The sequence below is a fragment of the Etheostoma spectabile genome, chromosome 13 (genome assembly GCF_008692095.1).
Source record: "Etheostoma spectabile isolate EspeVRDwgs_2016 chromosome 13, UIUC_Espe_1.0, whole genome shotgun sequence".
NCBI lineage: Eukaryota > Metazoa > Chordata > Actinopteri > Perciformes > Percidae > Etheostoma > Etheostoma spectabile.
Window position 1 is genome coordinate 15,911,400 of NC_045745.1, and position 21,104 is coordinate 15,932,503.

The window sequence follows — 21,104 nt, forward strand, 5'->3', positions numbered from 1 at the left end:
GAGAGAGAGAGAGAGAGAGAGAGAGAGGAAGAGAGGAAGAGAAAGGAAGGAGGATAATGATGAAAGACAGAAAGAGGAGACGAAAGTAAGAACATGAAGGAGAGTAAAAGATGGACATTGGGATGTGTAAGAAATTCAAAGAGGTTAGAGTAATGGATAAAGTGTTGATGGATGAGCAGAAGATGACAGATTGAGGAAGATGATTCCGTAGAGAACAGAGGGAGATCAATGAAGAAGATAAGACAGGAAAAAGAAGAAATGCACATGAAAGTGTAAATACAGAAAAAAGAGGAAAGGAAAGAATGGTAAACAAAAATAAGTTCAATAAACAACTACTTGTTTATCAAATACCTCCTCTACTATAAAGTCTGTACATCTGTCTTTGTGTTGAAGCATAGCATTTTAAAACAGGACCATGCAACTGAGAGGGAGGCAGCTCTCGCTGGTGTGCCATGCTATCACAGTACAGAACAGCAGAACATTCTGTCAGATGGAGGCAAAAAGGGTTAGAAAACAAAAGATGCACAGACTTTGATATGGGGAATATTATGCCTGGATGCAGATATGAACAAACACTAAACTTGAGTCAAATAGTATCAGTAAAGACTTGTCATGGTTTGTTTTAATTTGAAGGTAGGTGGTGGGGTTTTCCATACAGTACCTTGCCGCTGACAACACAATATCACATGAAGGACCATAGTAACTGTTTGAAAACTAGTAGATAATCAAATAAATAAATAAATAAATAAATAAATAAATGTCTGAGCAGTTGTTTGCTTAAAAATTAAAGTTCAACAGCCATGTAGTAGCTGTTCTGGCTGTTTATCTACAATTGCATGACTGTTTCCGAGGTCAAAAATAAACATTGGCCTTAACTTTTAAGCAAAACATGGATGAGAAATCCTCGAAGTGTTCAGAAATACGGAAACTTGAATAACTACAATTCCATAGCAAATGGACAAAGCCCCTCTGATGGAGATCTTGAACAGGTAATAAATGGACTTTGAGGAGAGAATGTTCTTAATTCATCCAAAAATAATCAATGATTTCATTCAACTGTATACTTGTATTTGGATAACAAAAAAGTTGAATTCACAGTAAGAGCCAGAAATCTAGACATTTTGGGATAATCTTCTTTTCTTCCTACCATTCTATAAAAACAAACGCTGAATGTTATTTCAAGCTACTATATGACTCAAACATACAATCTTGTGAACAGGGCAAACAATGAATGGGTCAATGTTGGACAGTGTGGTTCTGGTGAATGGGTACTTCAAATGGAAGGGTTAATCACACTCAAGCACAGGCGGACACACGTTGAAACTCAGATAAAGGGGGGACATGCAGAGTTTATGGTGGGGATGCAGTGTGGATTTATTATTTCTGCTGGTCCAGACCGAAACAGGATGAAACCGGTACCAGAACACACTTACCCTAAACTCTTCCACCTCTTCTTCCTGCAAGCAAGAGGTGTGAAGATTGAAGCGTGACTTAAAGACAAGTTCAGGGGTCGAGGGGGGGACAAGACTATGTAGAGGTCATGCCACCACAAACAAACAGGAAATGACTGAAGATGCGAAGACACCAGACATATGACATCTCCCCATATCAACCTGAAGAGTGTGTTTTATGCCCTTGGGCATCACACGCTCATGAAAACAGGTTGTTGTGTCACCTTACAAACCTTTGTCATATATGATATTAAGATGAAACAACATTTTAAAATTAAAGTCTTGAAAAAATACCTTGAGTTATGTAGTATGAATAGAATGTCTGCAGAGGGCAGTCATGCACTGCAGCAGTGACAGAGTGTGAAGAAACACAGTGATACAAACTACACACTGCGGTTGGCATCAATCCTACCTCGTTTCCAGTCGATCCATGTCTAGTGTCCCTGTGCCGTTACATTCAGGCAAAAAGATTCAATTGGGCCAACAAGAGCCATGGACCAGACAGGAAATGAAGGAGAATTGATCAAACCAGACCTTGGGTTTGTCCCTGATCCTGTTGGTTGAGGATCCAGGTTGGGTGGTGGAGGTATGGTGTGGTGTTCCCCTATTTGCTCACATTTGTGGTATTTAGTAGTAACGATGTATTTTCTAAAAACTTTGCAATACTGGACCCTCGGCATTCATGCCTCTTTCTGAGAAGTGAGAGTTTTGCTACAGTCTGGCTGATGGGAAACACAAGGAATCGATTTCAAAGAAACACATAATTAAAGGGAGTTGATTTGGTTTCACTTACTAAACCACTAAGAAATGACTTGCTAAGAAATGATTTGCTGACAGCAAATTAATTGGAGACAGTCTCATTACGCAAATCAACTGTTCATTGGATCTCAAAATTCACCTTATGCTCCCTTTTCCAACAAATTTACTTTATGAAAAAAACCTTTACATTTTTTGGGATGTGATACTTTTGTGATATAGCAAATGAAAGCCCCTGTGAGAAAACAGGCTGGAAGCCAGACAAAGATTTCCCTAATTTTGCTACGAAGAACATAATCACATAAATATTCTACATGTGCACATTTTAATTTTATCACTGTTTTTAAGCGACCCATATCTAAAACTGGCCCCAACAGCATCAAGTTGAAGCAAATTGCTAAATCTTGAGAAGAAAAGGTTTTGAGACAAACTCTTGGTTCTATTTCATTTTAAAACAACCAACCTCTGTCTGAACATGAGGGCAGGGTCCATGTTTGCCGAGGTCAACCGCACCACGTGTCTGATCTCCTTGGCGATCATCCTCAGCTTCTCAAAGTTCACAAGACCGTCTACATTGGAGTCGTTGCCTGAGAGGACAAAGACAAGTACAAAACACCCAACGCTCGCGCACGCACACAAACACACACACACACCCACACACACACACACACACACACACACACACACACACACACACACACACACACACACACACACACACACCACCACAACACACACCACACACACACACACACACACACACACACACACACACACACACACACACACACACACACACACACTGAGCGTGAAGTCAGCTGTTAACATTGTAAATGAGATGAACGATTCATATTTTGGGACATTTGCAGCCTTCAATTTGCAGCAATATTTCTAAGTTGAAATCTTAAAAGTAAAAATCTCTTTGTTCTGGTCCCCTTTTTATAAGTCCTCTAAAAGATCAAAGTGTATATTGAGTCATGCTGGGGCATTTGAGAATTTTTGGCTACTTGCAAGATTAGGGAAACTTTCTTTTCCATTCCTCAAATGGCCATGCACCGACATTTTCACAGAAACCCTCTACGGAGAAGTCTGTTTGCTTAGCTTTGACCTGACTCGGTGTGATATGTAAAGAAGGCAAGATGGGGAAGCCTTTAGCAGAAGTAAACTTCCTGAGTGAGACTGAAAATGACCTTCCGCGCAACACAGAGGAAGTCAGGGACTATAAACGTTGCATAATTATAGAGCAGGGCGATACGTCGAAAATCAAATATCACGATATTTTTGACCAAATACATCGATGTTGCGGTGATATTGTTGGGTTGACTATTGGTGCTTTCACAAAATATTTACACAATGAGAGTTTAGATAAATAATCATCAGTAATGTGGATATTAAGTGGGTGAAAGCAAATAATATCAAACAACTAAAACAGTCTGGTAAGTTCAGAAAATAACATCACTTTACTGTAATGTAGCCTTTAAAACCAGGAAAAGACAACACTTATGTCATATCACGATATTACAATATCCAAGATTTAAGACAATATCTAGCGTCATAAATCAATGTTGATATAATATCGATATGTTGTCCAGCCCTACATAATTACATGTCTAGTTCCAGAAATGGCCTTAGTCTTTTCGGCCTAAGCAATTCAAGTGAATGTAGCAACATGTGAGTAGCTATTACACAAAGGCACACAAAGAAAAGTCTTGGTTCTCAACAAAGCCATCTACCTTCATGCAAGAAGGTGAGGTCCTTCTTGACCACTGGGAACAGTGGGATGATGGGTGGTTGCATGCTCTGGCTGCTCAGGACGTTGCGGTACTTGGCCATGTTCCTAGACGGGTCGAAGACATCCTGCAGGTCTACAAACAGCTTCTCGTACTTACTGGGCAATTTCTCCCACGAGCTCCGTAGCCGATTCACCGGTGCCAAGTTCAGACCGCTACAAGAGGCAGAGAGAGGTGCAAGTAGGTTGGGAACAAGATAAATAGGTTATGGTGGGAATAAGGGAGGGGAAAGATAGAGAAAGAAATGAGGACACAGACGAGGGAAAGGAGGGCAGAGGAGAAAGGAGTATAGTTTTAGTGTATATATTCAATGCATACAGTACATCCCAATCAAAACCTCATACTGACATTTGCACGATTACAACTTTTTCAGCTAATCAGCTGTAGTTAGCGAAGTTTCTATTTTCCAGAGCAGAAGACCCCTTGAGGCAATGTCATCTCTGTGCAGACTAATTTAGACAGCTGATAATTATGACTGGCACAGCATTTATTTCTTTTTTCTTCTTTCATTATCTTTCTAGCTCCTGTTTCACACTCATCAACTCCCCATCCCTCCTCCACCGTTGTAACAACCATTCTGTGTTTTCCTCACTTTCTCTCTGTTGAAGGTATATGTTGCACTGCTTTCCTTTAGGAGTGTTTTTTCAGAGAAAAATAAAATGAATACTATAGCTGAGGTGGGATGAATGAACCCTACAGTCTATGATCGCCTCCTGTGATGGAAGTGATATTCAAAACTTTAAGCCTGAATATATTCAAAACTAGTGAACTATAAAAAAAAGAGGACATTTTAAGATGGGGGTCTATGGGGATTGACTCCCCTTTAGGAGCCAGCCTCAAGTGGCCCATTGATGAACTGCAGTTTTTGGCACTTCTGCACTGGCTTCATTTTTCAGCCCAGTAGGTCTGCCACTTGGTGGCAACCAGGTCTAGATTTTTTTTATCCCATTTTAATATTCCAATCCCTCTCCTTGATTGTCGTTATTTCTTAACCTGTCACATCTACCACACCTAACCCCATGAACAAAAATAACCCGGTGTAGCAGGACGTGTCCACTACATAACGGTACGGGAAACGCTGCATGTTAGCTCTCACACAGACACAGACACACACAGCAATGCCCCTGTCACCGGGCAGGTTATGCATCAGAGAACCATATGTGCAAAGACATCTTGCTGTGAGGACGAGTCTAAAGGGACATGGAGGTCAGACACTTCTGTAAAAGTGCCTTCTACAGCATCGAACAGAGGATCACCATCATGCTGCGCTCCTTACACTGTGAGTCCAGGTCTAAAGTGGACGTGGGCCCGCATAAACCAACGTAACAAGAGGACAGTTTAGCATTAGCGAAACTCATGGATCCTGGGAGGATTAAGAAAAAAAGTAATTGTATTTGTATTTATGTATTGCAGAAACTGTACAATAAATCAAAATATAGTATCTGTATTATATCTACAGTCTTAGTTAATGCAGAACTGCATTACCATGCATTTGTATTTAAATGTATGCTGCACTTTGCCGATAATATCCTCTTCTGATATACCTCTTTTCAAACTGTAGAATGAAAAGATCACACTGCAGCAAAAAACATTAACGTGGCTAAACAACCAAGTCACCGGGATAGAGCTCAGCAAGAGCATGATGTACTGTTTTTGAATGATTAATCTTGGGACTGGGACAGAAAAAAAACAAAAAACATGCACACATTCACAACTGCCTGTGCAGACACAAACACACTTGAATACAAATACACACTGCAGATATTGGTGGGTTTAAACACAATTACATCTCACACTACCAGTGGCAACTAGCCTCCCCTCATGTGAGTTTTATCCCTTATAACAGGGACACATTAAATACATCCTCAGCTTAACAACAGCAACAAACAATAAGAGTATTGGTTGCTATGGGACTCTTATTTTAAACGCTGTAGGGTTGCTGTGGCAGAGTCTGTGTGGTTTGGGAGAATCAGGGCTGGTTCAGTGAGCTGGTGGGAGGTTGAGGGAGGGGGGAGGAAGTGAGGCTGGTCCTCCTGAGGATGTGGGAAAGGAGACAAGTGGCCAAAGCTCATTTGGCACAAAAGCTGTAAGGGGAGACGGTGTAAATGCTAGCTGTCACCACAGAACAAGAACCCTGTCTACTACAACTGAGGCAAAAATGAGGAAAATTATGAAAAATGTGTCACCAAACTTAATTTAGGAAGCCAAACACAAACAAACACTCTAAGACAGTTTCTAAACTAAGCCCACCTAATAATGGCGAACATAGAGTTAAAGTTCTTGCACTCTCTGCAGTGCAGGGCGATCTTGATGAAGTGCTTGATGATTTTCATCCTCTTCAGGGCGTTGGGCTCCTTCAGGATCTCTGTGGCAACCCAGAAGGTCTCCTGGTTTATCACCTCCTCAAACTGTTTCAGATTCCCACTTCCCACCGAAGAGTCCAGTTTAAACAAGTCGTCCACGTACCTGAGAACCATGAAAAAGAAGTTAAAATTAAATATGTGTTTTAATTGTATACAATAACAGGTTTTTCTAAATTGCAGGAAAAAATATGACTGGAGAAATAGTCATATTTTCATGTCCTCATATTATATCTTATTTCTGTGTCTGAGCTTGTTTTACTATCTTTTGTCTTGACTGTAAAGCATTTTAACGAATTTATTATTTATTTTTTTTTTAAATCTGCCATACACAAAGTTATTGCAGTTATAAGAATTTGGAATACACCCGCTATGATCCAATTAGAATGTTAAACAACTACATACTCGGTGGACTCGATGTTCCTGAAGAGCTCAAAGTCTCTCATGGAGAGCTGGGCAGCGACCTCCATGGTACTGAGCTGCAACAGAGTGATCTGACTCTCTCTGAGGAGATCTTGTGCATCGTCATCTGAACACAACGTCTCCGTCTCCATATTGTTCTTCAGGTAGTACCTACACGGAGGAGAACATAGAGACAGGAACAGAAGTTATTGGATTTGGAGCATTACTGCAATATATTTGACAAAGGAAAATAGTTTAGCTTCTACTACAGCTGGTCCTGCTGTGGAGTCAGACACAAAAACTACACCTAAAGCAATTAAGATTTTAAGAAACTATATGTATAGTTAATTTGCTATGACGTTATGTAGACAGCACATCATATTTGAGAAATTTCATGACCAATAAAAGAAAAAAACAACAATAAAAAGAGACAAGAGGAATAAAGACTGGGGGAGGGGGATTAAATGAAAACAATTACAAAGAGTACAGGACATGCAAGATGCAGATAATTTGAAAGTGACTTTATCTCTGTGTATTTATAGAGCAGTAGGTCTTAAATCTTATCCTCAGTATCCTCAGATGATTTAATATAAGTTGCAGAGGCAGACAGGTGGGTGGACAGGATCCTGTTCTTCATCCAGCTATAACTTTCAGCAAATGTAAAATAAGCCCAGATACATCTCTTGAATGTTCCTCTTATTCACATTCCATCTTAAAGGAGTGTTTCCTTTCTGCAATATAAGATTTGTTTAAGTTATAGGAAAAAAAATATTCAGATGGTATTGATAGATTATGGCTACATTTTACCTTGGTTTAAAGGAGAGAGACAGAGTGAGAGAGAGCTCTCAGCAAAAGAGAGATAAAAAGGGAAACAGGTGCATGAGTGAGAGGAAAAGATGATGATCTCCAACAGTTTTCTTGGTGAGCTTCCAGCAGCAGGCCATTTCTCCTACCTCGTTATGTGCCTCTATGTTTGTAAATCTAAAACCCCAACTTCCACTCTAATGGAGCTGTAATGTGGTAATCTAGGAAGGCATCACCTCAGCACACCGTAGATCTACAGCCCTCAGGGACAAAGTGTTGGCATGGATGTGACTCTAAATTGCCCTCTTTTACTCCACAAGAAGAGCTGGAGTGAAGAGCAACCAACAAGAGGAGTTGTGAGGATGTGAGGCGAGAATAACCAGCTAAATTTACATTTAAGATAAAGCAAAATACATGTTTTAAAGCATTTTAGTGGGCCCAAAAGTAGAATTGAATGTAATTGTATCTTTACCAAAGGCTCCATTAACACATTTAGATTTAAGACATTTTAGAACCTGTAGGTAAGAGAGAAAACAAAAGCACAGGAAACAAGACAAAGGAGAGGAAACTATTATTAACTAGCATTTAAACGGTCAAAATGTTCTCAGTTAAATTTAAATTACAAAAAAATTATTATGAAAGAAAAACAAAAAGCCCACATAAACACATACAACTGCACATATGGAGAGGACACTGAATTAATAATGGACAAAGTGGTGCTAAATGGAACCGGGTAAGGCAAAGTCACTGGCCACTGTAAATGGCCTTTGGTGGTGTGTGTGTGTGTGTGTGTGTGTGTGTGTGTGTGTGTGTGTGTGTGTGTGTGTGTGTGTGTGTGTGTGTGTGTGTGTGTGTGTGTGTGTGTGTGTGGAGCATAGAATCTCCTAGCTGCTTCTATATGTATTTTGGCTATGTGAACAAGGCCTGCTATTGGCTTGGCCTGTCCCCTGTTAGCGCTTCTGTCAATCTTCAGCTGCAGAGAGGGAGAGACAGAGGAGGCGACATACTGTACTGAGAAAGAAAAGCAAGGCAAAGACATATTTGACTCTTGCTGCTCCTGATAAACACAAATACGTGTACATTTTGCTGACACTGCACCATGTGTATATGTATGTATGTAAAAAATACTGCCAAACATAACATGTCAGAAATGTCACGAACAATCAGTAAGCGGAAAAGAAGAAATAAGTATTAAAGAGACGCTTTCTATAGTTGTTGCTTCTTCATACCTCTACATTTAAACCATACTTTTTCTTACCAATCTCTCACAGCATGCCATTTTTTTCATTGCAGCTCAGCCATCCATCAAAACACAGTGAAGGGTGTTACCATGAATGTCCTCTGAGTCAGTGAGTGTGTCTCTGAATGTGTGTCCATACATGAATGGGATTTTCTTGGTAACGGTTTCTATGTATAGATGTACAGTATGTAAATATAATCAGTGAATGCAAATATACATATATATGTGTGTGTAAACAATTTGCTTGTCTATACGCACATAGATGCGTGACTGTGTATACTTCTGTGCATATGAATAATTCCAGACATGCCATGCTGTCTGCCGAGGCCTCCACCCCTGGCAGAGGATAAAATATTCATGTTAACCTAGTTGGGGGAGGACTGATGAGGGACCACAAGAGACAAGGAGAGAGTGAGAAAACTGTGAAAAATAGACGGAGAAGCCGTTTTAAAGCAGACTTTGTGGCCGAAGTCCAATTATCCTTCATGACCTAATAACTTTCCTCTTAAAAGGGAATATGTCCAGCATCAAGACGACAGAGTCAAGTGCCATTCACTGGAAAAAAAAACATGCTGGCAATGGTGCAAAAACAAACCCCACAAACACTGCACTAAGGCTAAGTGTTCTTACTTAGTTGTCCTAGCTAAGTGATGTGGAGTTGTGTCCACAACAAAGTGAACATTTTCAAATTGAAACAGAAAAGAAATTCAGCATCCCAATGTGCTTTTCTAACCATAAACAATTGCTTTCTCGTTTATTCATTTTACGTTGCCTTGTACACATTCAAGTTGCAAACACACTGATGCAGCATTTAGGCTCAGCCACTGACAACCACTATCTAAGGCAAACACATCTTAAAATTCCATGTGGTTAAGCAATTTGTTGTCCCTAGAATTAGATGTTCCAGTGAATTTTTGTGTTTCTTACCTGCCATTGAGCTGAATCCGATCAGCCAGTTTGGAGAGCTGGTCGGGCAGACGCCGCTGTTTTATGACTCCCTCTGGGCTAACTGATACCTCACACAGCGAGTAGGTCTCGGGTGCTGCAAGGAGGCCGAACTCATTGACAGTGTGGGCAACCACATCCTTGGCGGTAGTGTCCTTACTAATGATGATGTAGCAGCTCTGCTGGTCGGCCTTGAACACCCGAATCACCTGGTCTGGGATGTCTAAGAGTGGAAGAAAATAAAAAGAGGAGAGCTGTCATCGACTATTTAGGGTTGGATGAGTTGCAGTTTGTGGAGGCAGTTATATGTACAATATGCAATAAAACAGATCTGAAGCAGTATTTTTGTTATTTATTTATATAGTTGTCTGAGTAATATACCAATAATGTGATCAGTATGAAATGTGGGCTGTGCAAGTAATGGAAGGAATGCTATTAGGTTATGGTTTCAATATTTTATTTTCATTTCATTATTTAGGGTTTCAGCCAGGAGTAAAGACTTATGTCCTCTCCTCCAAACAGATTTGCGGAGCGGGATACTTTCCTGCCAAAACGTCTCCAGTGTAACACCAAATGGGCAAAGGGTCAAATACAGTTTCTGATGTTACAGTAACCTACATTTAAAGTCCCACCTATTTACTTATCCTACTGTTCAACCAAATCATGACACTCTGTTCAGTCAGTCTTTCTTTGAAGCCAATTCTCTAATGGACTTAAATGATGATGACACACATATATCTGTGATGGTACAGTATTTGTCTGCCTACTGCAATATTTCTACAGTTAGTTTAACCAAAATGCACTTTTTATGTTAGAGACAGTTATATTATAGGCCTCTATAAGGTCACAGGCAGGACACATACAGAAAAACACAGACTCAGTCATTGACTTTGGGGATATGTGTGTACACATGGCATGATCGAAGACATCCCAGGTTCCTCATCTTTCAAAGTAAACATGTACACTGCAGATTTTGTGAGCCTCACATAAAGCTTGAGCAACATTAAGAAACAAGGACACATGCACTTAGAAAGGAAAAGAATCATTAGCATGCTTGAAGCTGCATAATAATGGTAAAGGAAGCAGGAATCACACTAAATGTGCATGTAGGGTCAACGATAATACGTCCAATGTTTTCATCAAGGGTATACATTATCAACTCTAACCTTCTTTTGGTTTTGTGATCTGTCATTATTTAAAAAAAGTGTTAATGTCATAAAAACTTGAATATTACTGTAGCGGTGATGCTGGAGCAGCTTACAGACTTACACGAGAAATGTGTGTTAAATAATGGAAATGTTCCCCCTGAGTGAAATACTGCATTAAAGATCCCAGTGTTTGAGTAAGGAAGAGGGTACGGCCCATTAGCCACGGGCAGCCAAAGAGCTTTAAAACAGTGAGTCATGAATGCTGCACAGTGACAAGAAGAGAGGGAGTCCGACAGACTAGATGAAGCTGTTAAACAGCTGCAACGTGCGTGTGTGTGTTTTATGTAGTTTAGTTTCGATTACAATAACTGAAAATGGAGGGAGATGACAAATAGATGGTGGCAACTACAAAATAAAATAAAATAGGCGTTTAACTGTCATTAAAGTCATTACCTTTAACTTTATTAACACAGATCTCTGAACTGTCTGTGATTGTGGGGATCTTTAGGTGTGTGTGTGTGTGTGTTTAGATGACAATAGCTGGAGCAGCAACAGAACAACAAGAAGCAGAAACAAACTGCTGAAGGCAAAGCCAATAATAATAATGTCTTAGCGAATGATCAAAACCAATCAACTCTGCTTGTTTAAAAAGAACTGTGTGTGTCAACAACTGTGATGTACAAATAAAAGAACTGAGTGTTTTTGGAGGGAAGTTGCATCAGTCTGGAAGTGTCCATGTGTATACATATTGCTATTGCTGTTTATTGCTTTTTGTTTCTTTTCTGCATATGCTAGCTTGACAGGAATGCAATCATGTACTTTTTTGGGATATATAAATATGCACCCAAAAGTTTCTACCATTTTTTCTGGTTAACTCTTTACGTATATTGTACAATTATGTCGACCTTGAATGCATATTTATAGTATATCAGCTTTTTTCTTGAGATATTTTTCTGGTTTGAATGATGTGTGAATTTTACTTTGTGTTTTTCTGTTTTGCATTTAATGGTTACTGGGATGTGAAAATATTGATGTTTTGATGTTGGAGGCCAATCTTGGTGATGAATGACCTCTCTATGGACTGTGAGCTTATTGATTTACATCCCATGACATATGTACCTAATATGATAAGTCAAATGATTACTGACTTTTATCCTGAAGAAGGCAATATGTGCAGAAACAGGGATTCTTATAATCAAAAACAAAAAGATTGCACCAGAGGAATAAGTGTGTGGTCTCGCTCCTTGTTTTCTGCATTGCTGCAGTAGCAGAGCTCCTCTCTGTTTATGTACAGCAGGTTGATGATGGTGGGCTGAGTGGAAGCTAAATGCTTTGTGTCTCATTAGCAGTGATTTGTGATTACAGTGTGGGAGGCTCTTGGCTAAATAGCTGGCTATCATATCAAGGGGGCTTAATCATGTTTAATCCTCGGGACGAGCTGCAACCTGACCTGCACACAGGAGGACAATCTCTGCTCATCCAGAAAAAAACATCCAATCAATTATCCTCTTTAATAAGTTATCAGTCATTTTCATCAACGCCAAAGAATGTATTAATGGCCTGATCCAAAGAGGATTTCTACAAGGATTTCTTCTTTGGTTTTTGCAAACACAGCACTAAGGGAGGCTACACTCCTCCCTATAGGCTCAGTCTCCTCCTCTTTTCTACTGTTTGCCAAAGCTTTTCCCAGTCACTCCATCATACTGTCAGAAGACATAAATCACACGTAAAAGCATACAGAGCAGAAGAGGGCAGTGCATGATGGGTGGAGGTGCTGAGATGGGAGTGGAGTAGAGTAGATGTGGTTAAACACATGGCCTCTAATAAATAAACAAATGAGAGAATTTCTTTTAATGCGCATGTGAGGAGGATATTTCATCCTCCAAAGATTAATTTTATGTGTTTTTATTTTGTTTTATTATCACAAATCCCCCTGAAGAGACTAAAATCAACAATGATGAAGATATCCTACTAACAAGTATTGTCTCTGTAGCCAGAGCTTAAGACTGCTTATGCCTTACTCTGTGATAAAAGTCAGTTTCTGTCCAAAACACACAATAAATCCATATGGTCTAATTTAGTGCCATATTCTTTCATGCTCCTTTTTGTCTCAGTGGAGGGAAGGGTGTGTTGGTGGTTATGTTTGAGTGACAGCAGCCTGCAGGTTTAGCTCTGGTACTGGCATCAGTGGAACGAGAGACAAGGTAAACAAACTTGCCCTGTAGCTTACAAGCCATGGGCAAACAATGTGTTGTCAGCGTTAATGAAGAGTAAGTACCACACCAATGTCTAGAGCACCTAGAAGAAAAAGGCTACATTTCATTAGTAAAGACACGCATGGTATTAGGTCATTTCCCAGGTCACTTCTTGCTTGTGTTTTTGAGAAAAAACGTAGTTTGGAGACCAGACAAATTCAGGGATTCCTCCTGGGGTTAGATCTTATAACGTATAACCTCCCGTTGCCGGACAATTATGTAGTGTGAAAACCAAAACAACTTCGAGACTCCGATTACAAGACAGCAAGTTGTGCAGTTTAAACAGTACAGCAATCTGATGACTTTGAAATTTGTGTAGTGTGAACTTGAATTAGAACTAGAATTAGAATGAAGTGATTTGATTGGCTGTATGAGAAGAGTTCTTAATACATGTAGATGGGGAAGTAACTGTATTCCAATGAATTAATGCAAAAATTAGGGGCGTAAAGAAAAGTATAAATTTAAATCTTTTGGTAACTGATTTTTTTCTTAAAGGAGAACAAAGTAAGGAGCGGATATGTATGCTGCAGTTTAAGTTCAATTGAATTTTAAATGCTCTGTGTTGTTGTTTATGAATTATCTATAATCTCTATGTGGAATGCAATGAAGAAATATGTGACCAGATGTGACTTGATTATTGTCTTGCGGTCATAAATGAACTGGGTGTGAGAGCGAATGTTTTCTAGAGAGAAGCAAACAAGATTACTTCAACCCTAAGGTAGTCTCGCTTTGCCAGACCATCCTCCAAGGCGCTGTGAAGGAAGGTCTTGCAAGTCCACACAGCATTCCAAGATGGTAGAAAAACGTGCTCTAATTTATTGGCACTTCTTTAAACCAATCACAATCTTCATGGGCGGGGCTAAGATCCGCACGGTGCCTCTGCAAGATAGCCTCTGGAAAGAACTTGTTTTGGTGGAACGTGTACGTTCAAAAGTTGTTTTGGTTGTGCGAGAGGAAACTCTGATTGGAAAGATAGTCAAGCTAGCTGTCTCAATTTACCATGCAGAGGTTTGAGGAGCAGTTAACCATAGTCCTCATTAATCTGAGTTTAAAATTCCAACACAAAGGAAGCGGAAGGAAATGGACATGCATCCTGTGGAATTTCCACCCGCGCAATCGCAATAGTGGAATGTTGTGGATATAGACTCACCCTAAGGTAACCTCTTGAAAAGTGAAAAACCACCTAAATAATGTCTTTACTGTGATATTCATACATTCTAACAAGGTTATCTGAAGTGGAAGAAGAAAGAAAGAAAGAAGAATAAACACAATACAAGGCCTAAAACACACAGCCTGAAGTATGCGGTTCATGGATTCAAAGATGGAGCATGGAGAAAAAAGCTCATGGATTAAAGAAGAAAAAATTCAACATGGAGGGGACATTAGTGAGGAATATTTAATAAAACACAATCAAACTGTGGCACTGAAGGTATGTATACTTACAGTAGAGTCCCAGGGCTTGGCAAGCAGAGAAGAGAAAGAGAAAACACAGTGAATATGAGAGAGAGAGAGAGAGAGAGAGAGATAGAGAGAGAAAGGGAGGAGGAGTACAAAGAGACTTAGTGCTTGGAAACATCATGACAGAAGTAAAGAATCGAGGGAAGACCAGTGAAGTTTCTTCCGTTGTCTTAATGTGTTCATTGGAAACCAGAGGGTGAGTGTGACTCATCATGTCTACATTACTGTACAACATCTGTTTGAAATCACAGCAAGAGAGACGCAAGAGAAGAGAGAGAAAAGGACAAGAGAAACAGTAGGAGAGAAAGAAATATAATTGCGGACAGAAAGAGAGAAACAAACGAAGACAAAGAAGAAACAGTACAACTTTACTAAGAAGACACTTTGGCACTTTGCTTCCTTTGTCCAGAAATAGTTTAATTTATATTCCAATCGTTTGCCACACAATACCTTGAGAGCTTGTGGTCAATACTTTTACAATTTTGTTTATCTTTATTATTACATTCTTTCACTGGCTACAGTGAAGTTATTTATAGCCTATGTTTTTATTTTTATGTAATTACTCACTTATAAAATGAGTCCAGAAAAGGTTTTAATCCTAAAAAAACCACCTCAGCCATTACAGGTAGGAAGACTTTGGAGATATTATAAGCCCTGTTCAGCATCTGGAACAGGGGTTTGGTTTGAGCAGGCGGTTTTCCCCTCTACTATTAAATCTAATGAGAAGCCAGAGGACTAAAGGAAACTTAATCTAATGGTGGATGATTAATGTGGCGCAGTTGGTGTGTATTTGTACTCTAGTACAACACAACCACATGTGAGGCCTACACAACTAGGGATCTACATACAGGTGTGTGTTTGTGTGTGTAGCTCATTGACAAACGGCCAGTATAATAAATCTAGACCATATTGACTCTCTCGCTCTCTTTCACCTTTCCACTCCTCATTCTTCCCTTTCTCAATATTTCATTCTTAAACGCACGCGCACACACACACACACGCACACAGAGAGAGTGCTCTGACAGGAAAGGAACAAATAAGTCTTATAGTCCAGGAGGTTAATCCTTTTCAGACGGACACAATTCTGCAACAGCTCTGTGGCGTTTAAAAAAAAAAAGATCTGAATGTGTGTGTGTGTGTGTGTGTGTGTGTGTGTGTGTGTGTGTGTGTGTGTGTGTGTGTGTGTGTGTGTGTGTGTGTGTGTGTGTGTACCTATGCCAGAAAGCTCCAGTTGCTTGGTTTGAGTGAGTTTATGTGTTTCATTTGTCAGCACAAGTGAACATTTGTGTTTTGAGGAGTTTGCCTGTATTTTAAAGCGAGAGATAGATAAAAGAGTAAAGACGGCGAGTTTGCATTCATTACAACAAAGTGCACAAGACAGTACTCTTCTCATATGTCTGCGTCATGTGATTATGTTCAAGAATGACTGTTGGCTGTACAGCGTCTGTCAGTGCTCACTGAGCATCGGAGTCTTTTACTCCACAAGTAAGTTTCACTTTTAATGAGGCCGAAGCCTCAAGTCAAGTGTGACAACCAGCTTCAGGAAAGAAGCACTGAATTCTTTGACTGTGACGTGACACCTGAAATGAGGCCATGAAGGTCCTAAACAACTGTGAATGAGTGTAGAGAAGGTTTTGCTCAACGTAAATCCAAAAGTACTTGCAGTTGTGTGGAACATATGATATATTTTAGTGTGTTGTAACAAGAAAATAGTTTCCTATATTCCATTTTCGAGTTTTGCTTTGAGAAACAAGTTTCAGAGCGTTTTTTTTCTTTCAGATACATGTTAGGCAGAATATCCATTTAACCATTGAATGTATTCATCAAGAAAGACACAAAGGAGAAAACAGCCCAAGAGTACATGTTATCTCCACCAAGACTGATGCAGTCCTCCTCTGGGACAATCAGTAGTAATGGATTATTCTATTGAGTCAGGATTATTTCTTACCTGCAGGGTTGGAGAAGTCAAGGACGCTAGAGGCCGGGTGAAGCAGGTCGGGGCTGCTGGACGACAGGTTTCCAGGGATGGGCATGATGGCCACGCTGTGACGACACTGCTTGGTACCCACAATGCTGTCGTCCTGAGACTGACCCATGCCACCATCACTAGAAAGGAAAAAGGGATGGTAGGGGAAAGAAGGGGGTGAAGGTTGGAGTAGAGGAGAAATTATAGGTGGTATGAAAAGAAAAAGGGTATGTTATTAGAAAAGAGAGAAAGAAACAGAGAGAAACAGGAAAATTAGACTTCCTCTATCAAATAACATAATTTTATAAAATTAATTTTAGGCTTTCATTTTGCAGCAGTAGACATTTTACAAAAAAACTGCCTGGATGTTTTTTCTCCTAAGTTTTAAGCACACAAATTACAATGAATGCTTTCCCTTTCATTTGAAAGGGCATATAATAAGAATTATAAAATATCAGAAGATTTAATTAAAATGTCTACTCTTACAAGAATGATAACACAAAATATCAATATCACTATTTATGTATTCTAATAACCAGCAGTGACACAGCTGAAATTCATCCATGAGGCGGTATCATGAATGGCAGGAACTGATAAGGACCATTCAAGGATAGAGAAACACAAGTTCACCAAACACACATGGCATTGGACAATGAGCCAGGTATCAGTACACAAGCTAACAGAGACACAAACAAGCACTGCAAACAGCAGAGCAGATATCAAAAGTAATGAGAATTAATGAGAATTTAAGCTTAATTATGTGACTTTTCATTTGCAGATTTTGTCTCTGCTTTTCACTTTTCAATGCATGTGTTGGTTTTTAGCATTTAGCCCTCTGTTCTCTTGTGTGTCCAGCAGTTGGCCACATGATGTGGCAAAACTGGACATGAGAGACAGGAGCCTTTCTACCTGGCTCCTCAGCCACACAGGGATATGCAAACATCAACCTTTACATTAATAGCCTCGTTAGACCTGCCTGGATCTGCATACATGTGGTGGAAATGGCAACTCTTTTGAGACAGAGGTTGGGTATTGTGATTTGGAATAGCCCTCCCTCAAATGATAAATGTGGGCTGCTGAAGTTTGAATAACACTTTCTTAAACAGTTTTAGAATTGACTTCATCAGTTTAAAGTAAGCTCATTTATAGCAATTCAGACTGAAAATTACAAACTACAACATAATAAAAGAAAATGAAAGCAACATGGTGTGAAATCTGCACTTAAATGTTGATGATTTATTGATGTTAAATACACGTTGCACACATTTCAATATGTTGTCGCTGTGAGTTTGAGACAGAGTCTGTAATTGGGTGTCTGGGAGTGGGAGTTCATCTCGTCCTGCCTGCATACTAATTGTAGCTTCCCTCTAGGTGTGTGTGTGTGTGTGTGTGTGTGTCTATCATGTACTGAACGTGGTACAGTATTGCAAGGCTTCCACTAACACAGCCGTGTGCTGCTGTAGCAAAGCCTGTGTAATATTTGAGTCACTGGTCAAGGTCCTACACTGACAAGATGGAAGGACAGAAAAAAAAAAGAAATGGGCAGGCAAAGAAAACAAGAGAAAAGGAAATACATAAAGAATAGGTTGATTAAATATCTTGGAGGGTGGTGAAAAAAGCAGGAGACAAAGGAGATTCAGAAAGAGGATATTGGTGAAACTGAGATGCATAAGGATATATATCAAAGATGATCATTTTCACACTTTGACAAATGCAGGTTAAGGTTATACCAGGTTTTTTTTAACCCAATTGCAAATTACACAGCCCAAAAAACTTTGTTTGCGATACGTATAATACAGTATTAAGGATTGAGTCCATTAAATATGACAGACAAAATGTCTAGCATAGGAAAAGCATGAAAGATTTCTCAAGCTTCAAAGTTTAGGTATTTATCTGATTTACTTCAAATGACAGGTCTGCTGGCTGTCAAACGTCACCAAAATCATCCGCAGCACTAAAGAGTCCTTTCTAGTATTCAACACTGTAATTAAACCAAGTTCTCGTTGAAATGTTTTGCAACATCTGTGCAGACTACAGTTAATTTGGTTGAATAACAGAGCATACGGCAGACTTACTCCAGAGAAGTTAAAATTGGAGAGAATTTAATTGGAGAACACCTTGACTTCGGGTGAGTAATGAGTTAATGGAATTAGCATAAAATGTGTGTGTGTGTGTGTATGTGTGTATGTGTGTGTCTGACTGTGCAGATCTGCAGATGAATACAGAGTAAAATGGTTGAAGCATGGGGAGTTACGCAAGAAGTCTTACCCAAACAGGCCCCTGAAGCAGCAGAGACAAACGGGAGAGAGACGACATTGAAAACCGTGAAAAAAAAGAAAAAACACAAGACAGAAGCAGAGCCTTGCTGAAGGTGCAACAGAGTGACAAGGCTTCTCCTTTTTTTCTCTTTCTCTCTCTTTCTCTCTCACACACACACACACACACACACACACACACACACACACACACACACACACACACACACACACACACACACACACACACACACACACACACACACACACACACACACACACACACACAAAACAACACACATGAAGGTTGACAGAATATACATTAGCCAAAGTGTGGACACATTAACAGGTTTGCTGAAATAAATAAGCATAAAAATGTTCAGGAGCAAATTCATCAAGCCAGCATAGAGCCAGGTGCTCTAAAAACAACCTTTTTTGGGAATATTGACAGAGCTCCTGGTCAAAAAAATCTTTCTAACTCCCCTCTAGGCAGGTTGTAAGTGAAACAGAGTCCTAATTGCCTGAACAGTTCTCGTTACAGGTGGAGCAGCAGCAGTGCAGTGAGCGTGCACTAAAATGTGGATGTCTTGTAGGCTGAATGTCGAGATGCAGAAACACTTAAAAACAACTGTTATAGTGATAATAGCATAATGATTTGATGTATTTAACTGTATTACAAATGAAATGTATCATGGGATGTAAATGGCATCATGGGACACGGGTTTACTACTTAGTCGTCATCCCACTAAATTGCCTAGACTTCTGAGACAAACTGACTAAAGGCTAAAACCTCTGTCTATTGCTTTCCAATCTGTGGAATGTAAATCAACTGGGCTGGTCAATATGGGATGTGTGTAAAGGCCCGTGCACAGGCCCGGACATCTTAATTTGGCAGAAAAACGACTTGTTTATTGCCAGCGTGTCCTTGTCATATAAAATCCTCGTCTGAAGCGGAGCACAATGTCAGCCAAGAACAGAAAGAAGCAGCAACAGTGACGGAGTGTTTTTGTATGCACCCAAGCTGGGTAAGAGCATCTGAATTAGATTTAAAATAGTTAAACAAGGTTATTTTCTTTCATTTAACTTGCCAGGTGTTTAAGATGTGAGAAAAAGCATTGAAAATGTAGCTTTTTTGAGAGACGGTACCAAGACAACAGTGGTCTCAGGCTGCATTTTTGTGTGCCTCAAAATGGCAGTGAGTCCAGGGTGTGTGTGGCTGACTTTGAACTACATGTTATCTTCTGAATAGCATTGTCCTAGGAGCAGCCTGTACCTTTTGAACACATACAGCCAGTAAACAACTTTACAATGTACCCTTCACATTTTCACCCTATAACAGGAACTGATGAATCCCGATTGACCCAAACCACCCGTCTCATCTTCTGTCCCTTTAATCAGCCATCAATTCCTTTGAACCAAAGAGTGGTTTAAATGGTGCCGACCAGCAAAATAAAAAGCCATGAAAGCCCTTGTTGGTCGATAAATAGAACGCAGCGGAGAGCCTTTGGAAGCTGTGATCAATGACTATGTGATAGCGTGTTGCATTATGAGACAGACACACAATCAGTTTTCATGCAAACTGTGTGGCTTTGAAGACATAATTACTGTCGAGCTGGAAACTGATAGAGCGGAGACAGTGAGAGAGAAAAGTTAGGGAGTGAACGTAGATATGACAGCGTATTTGCGGTGTGTGTGTGAGTTTACAGTGTGTGATGGCCATGCTGATGGTTCGCTCTGTAATTAACAGAGCAAGGAAAGCTTCTTCACTCACAAACACACTGACAGTGTATAGAGTTTAATGATGCCTAGAGAGGCATGAAATGATCGGCATGTTATGGGTGGAATATTGAATATGAGCTTCCATCTGCACAATTGCTTTCAATTGCTCCAGATGCTGCAAGTAAAATGGCTGGTTATTGATGAAAACGACAATGGTTATATGATGATGATGACGCTGCCGCCACCTTTTACATTTTTGTGATTTGGCTGGAACCAATCAACATTAAAGCAGCTGAAGATAAGCAAAAGACTAGAAAGAGCCTTGCATTCCAGAAACTACAAGTACAAAAGTGAAAGTAAAACACCATCTTCAGAATGTTGAAATGGGATGGACTTTATATAATTTATTTCTGTGCATAAAACATCTGCGACATTATTTGCTCTCAGATTGCTTCCCACTGCCAGGGTTGCAACTGAGATAATAGACTAAAGCAACAAGCACAAGTGTAATTATGGTCAGATCTTATTTATGTAGAATTATAGTTTGCTCTTCTT

At 39.8% G+C, this 21,104-nt stretch overlaps 1 protein-coding gene across 5 annotated transcripts in view; it reads right to left on the bottom strand.

The window, feature by feature from the left end:
* Positions 1 to 21,104, bottom strand: part of rapgef6 (Rap guanine nucleotide exchange factor (GEF) 6) — a 48,609-nt gene that overhangs the window by 11,751 nt on the left and 15,754 nt on the right. For 2 of the 5 annotated variants that reach the window (XM_032532746.1, XM_032532745.1), the window contains exons 11-19: positions 18,844 to 18,855; positions 16,558 to 16,715; positions 14,595 to 14,609; positions 9,731 to 9,971; positions 6,763 to 6,930; positions 6,248 to 6,463; positions 3,941 to 4,152; positions 2,671 to 2,794; positions 1,434 to 1,457 (exon numbers count right to left, since the gene is read on the bottom strand). In XM_032532746.1, the coding sequence (XP_032388637.1) occupies positions 1,434 to 1,457; positions 2,671 to 2,794; positions 3,941 to 4,152; positions 6,248 to 6,463; positions 6,763 to 6,930; positions 9,731 to 9,971; positions 14,595 to 14,609; positions 16,558 to 16,715; positions 18,844 to 18,855 (1,170 nt within the window). The remainder of the gene's footprint in view (positions 1 to 1,433; positions 1,458 to 2,670; positions 2,795 to 3,940; positions 4,153 to 6,247; positions 6,464 to 6,762; positions 6,931 to 9,730; positions 9,972 to 14,594; positions 14,610 to 16,557; positions 16,716 to 18,843; positions 18,856 to 21,104) is intronic. The other 3 variants (XM_032532747.1, XM_032532748.1, XM_032532749.1) reach the window with 3 other exon arrangements.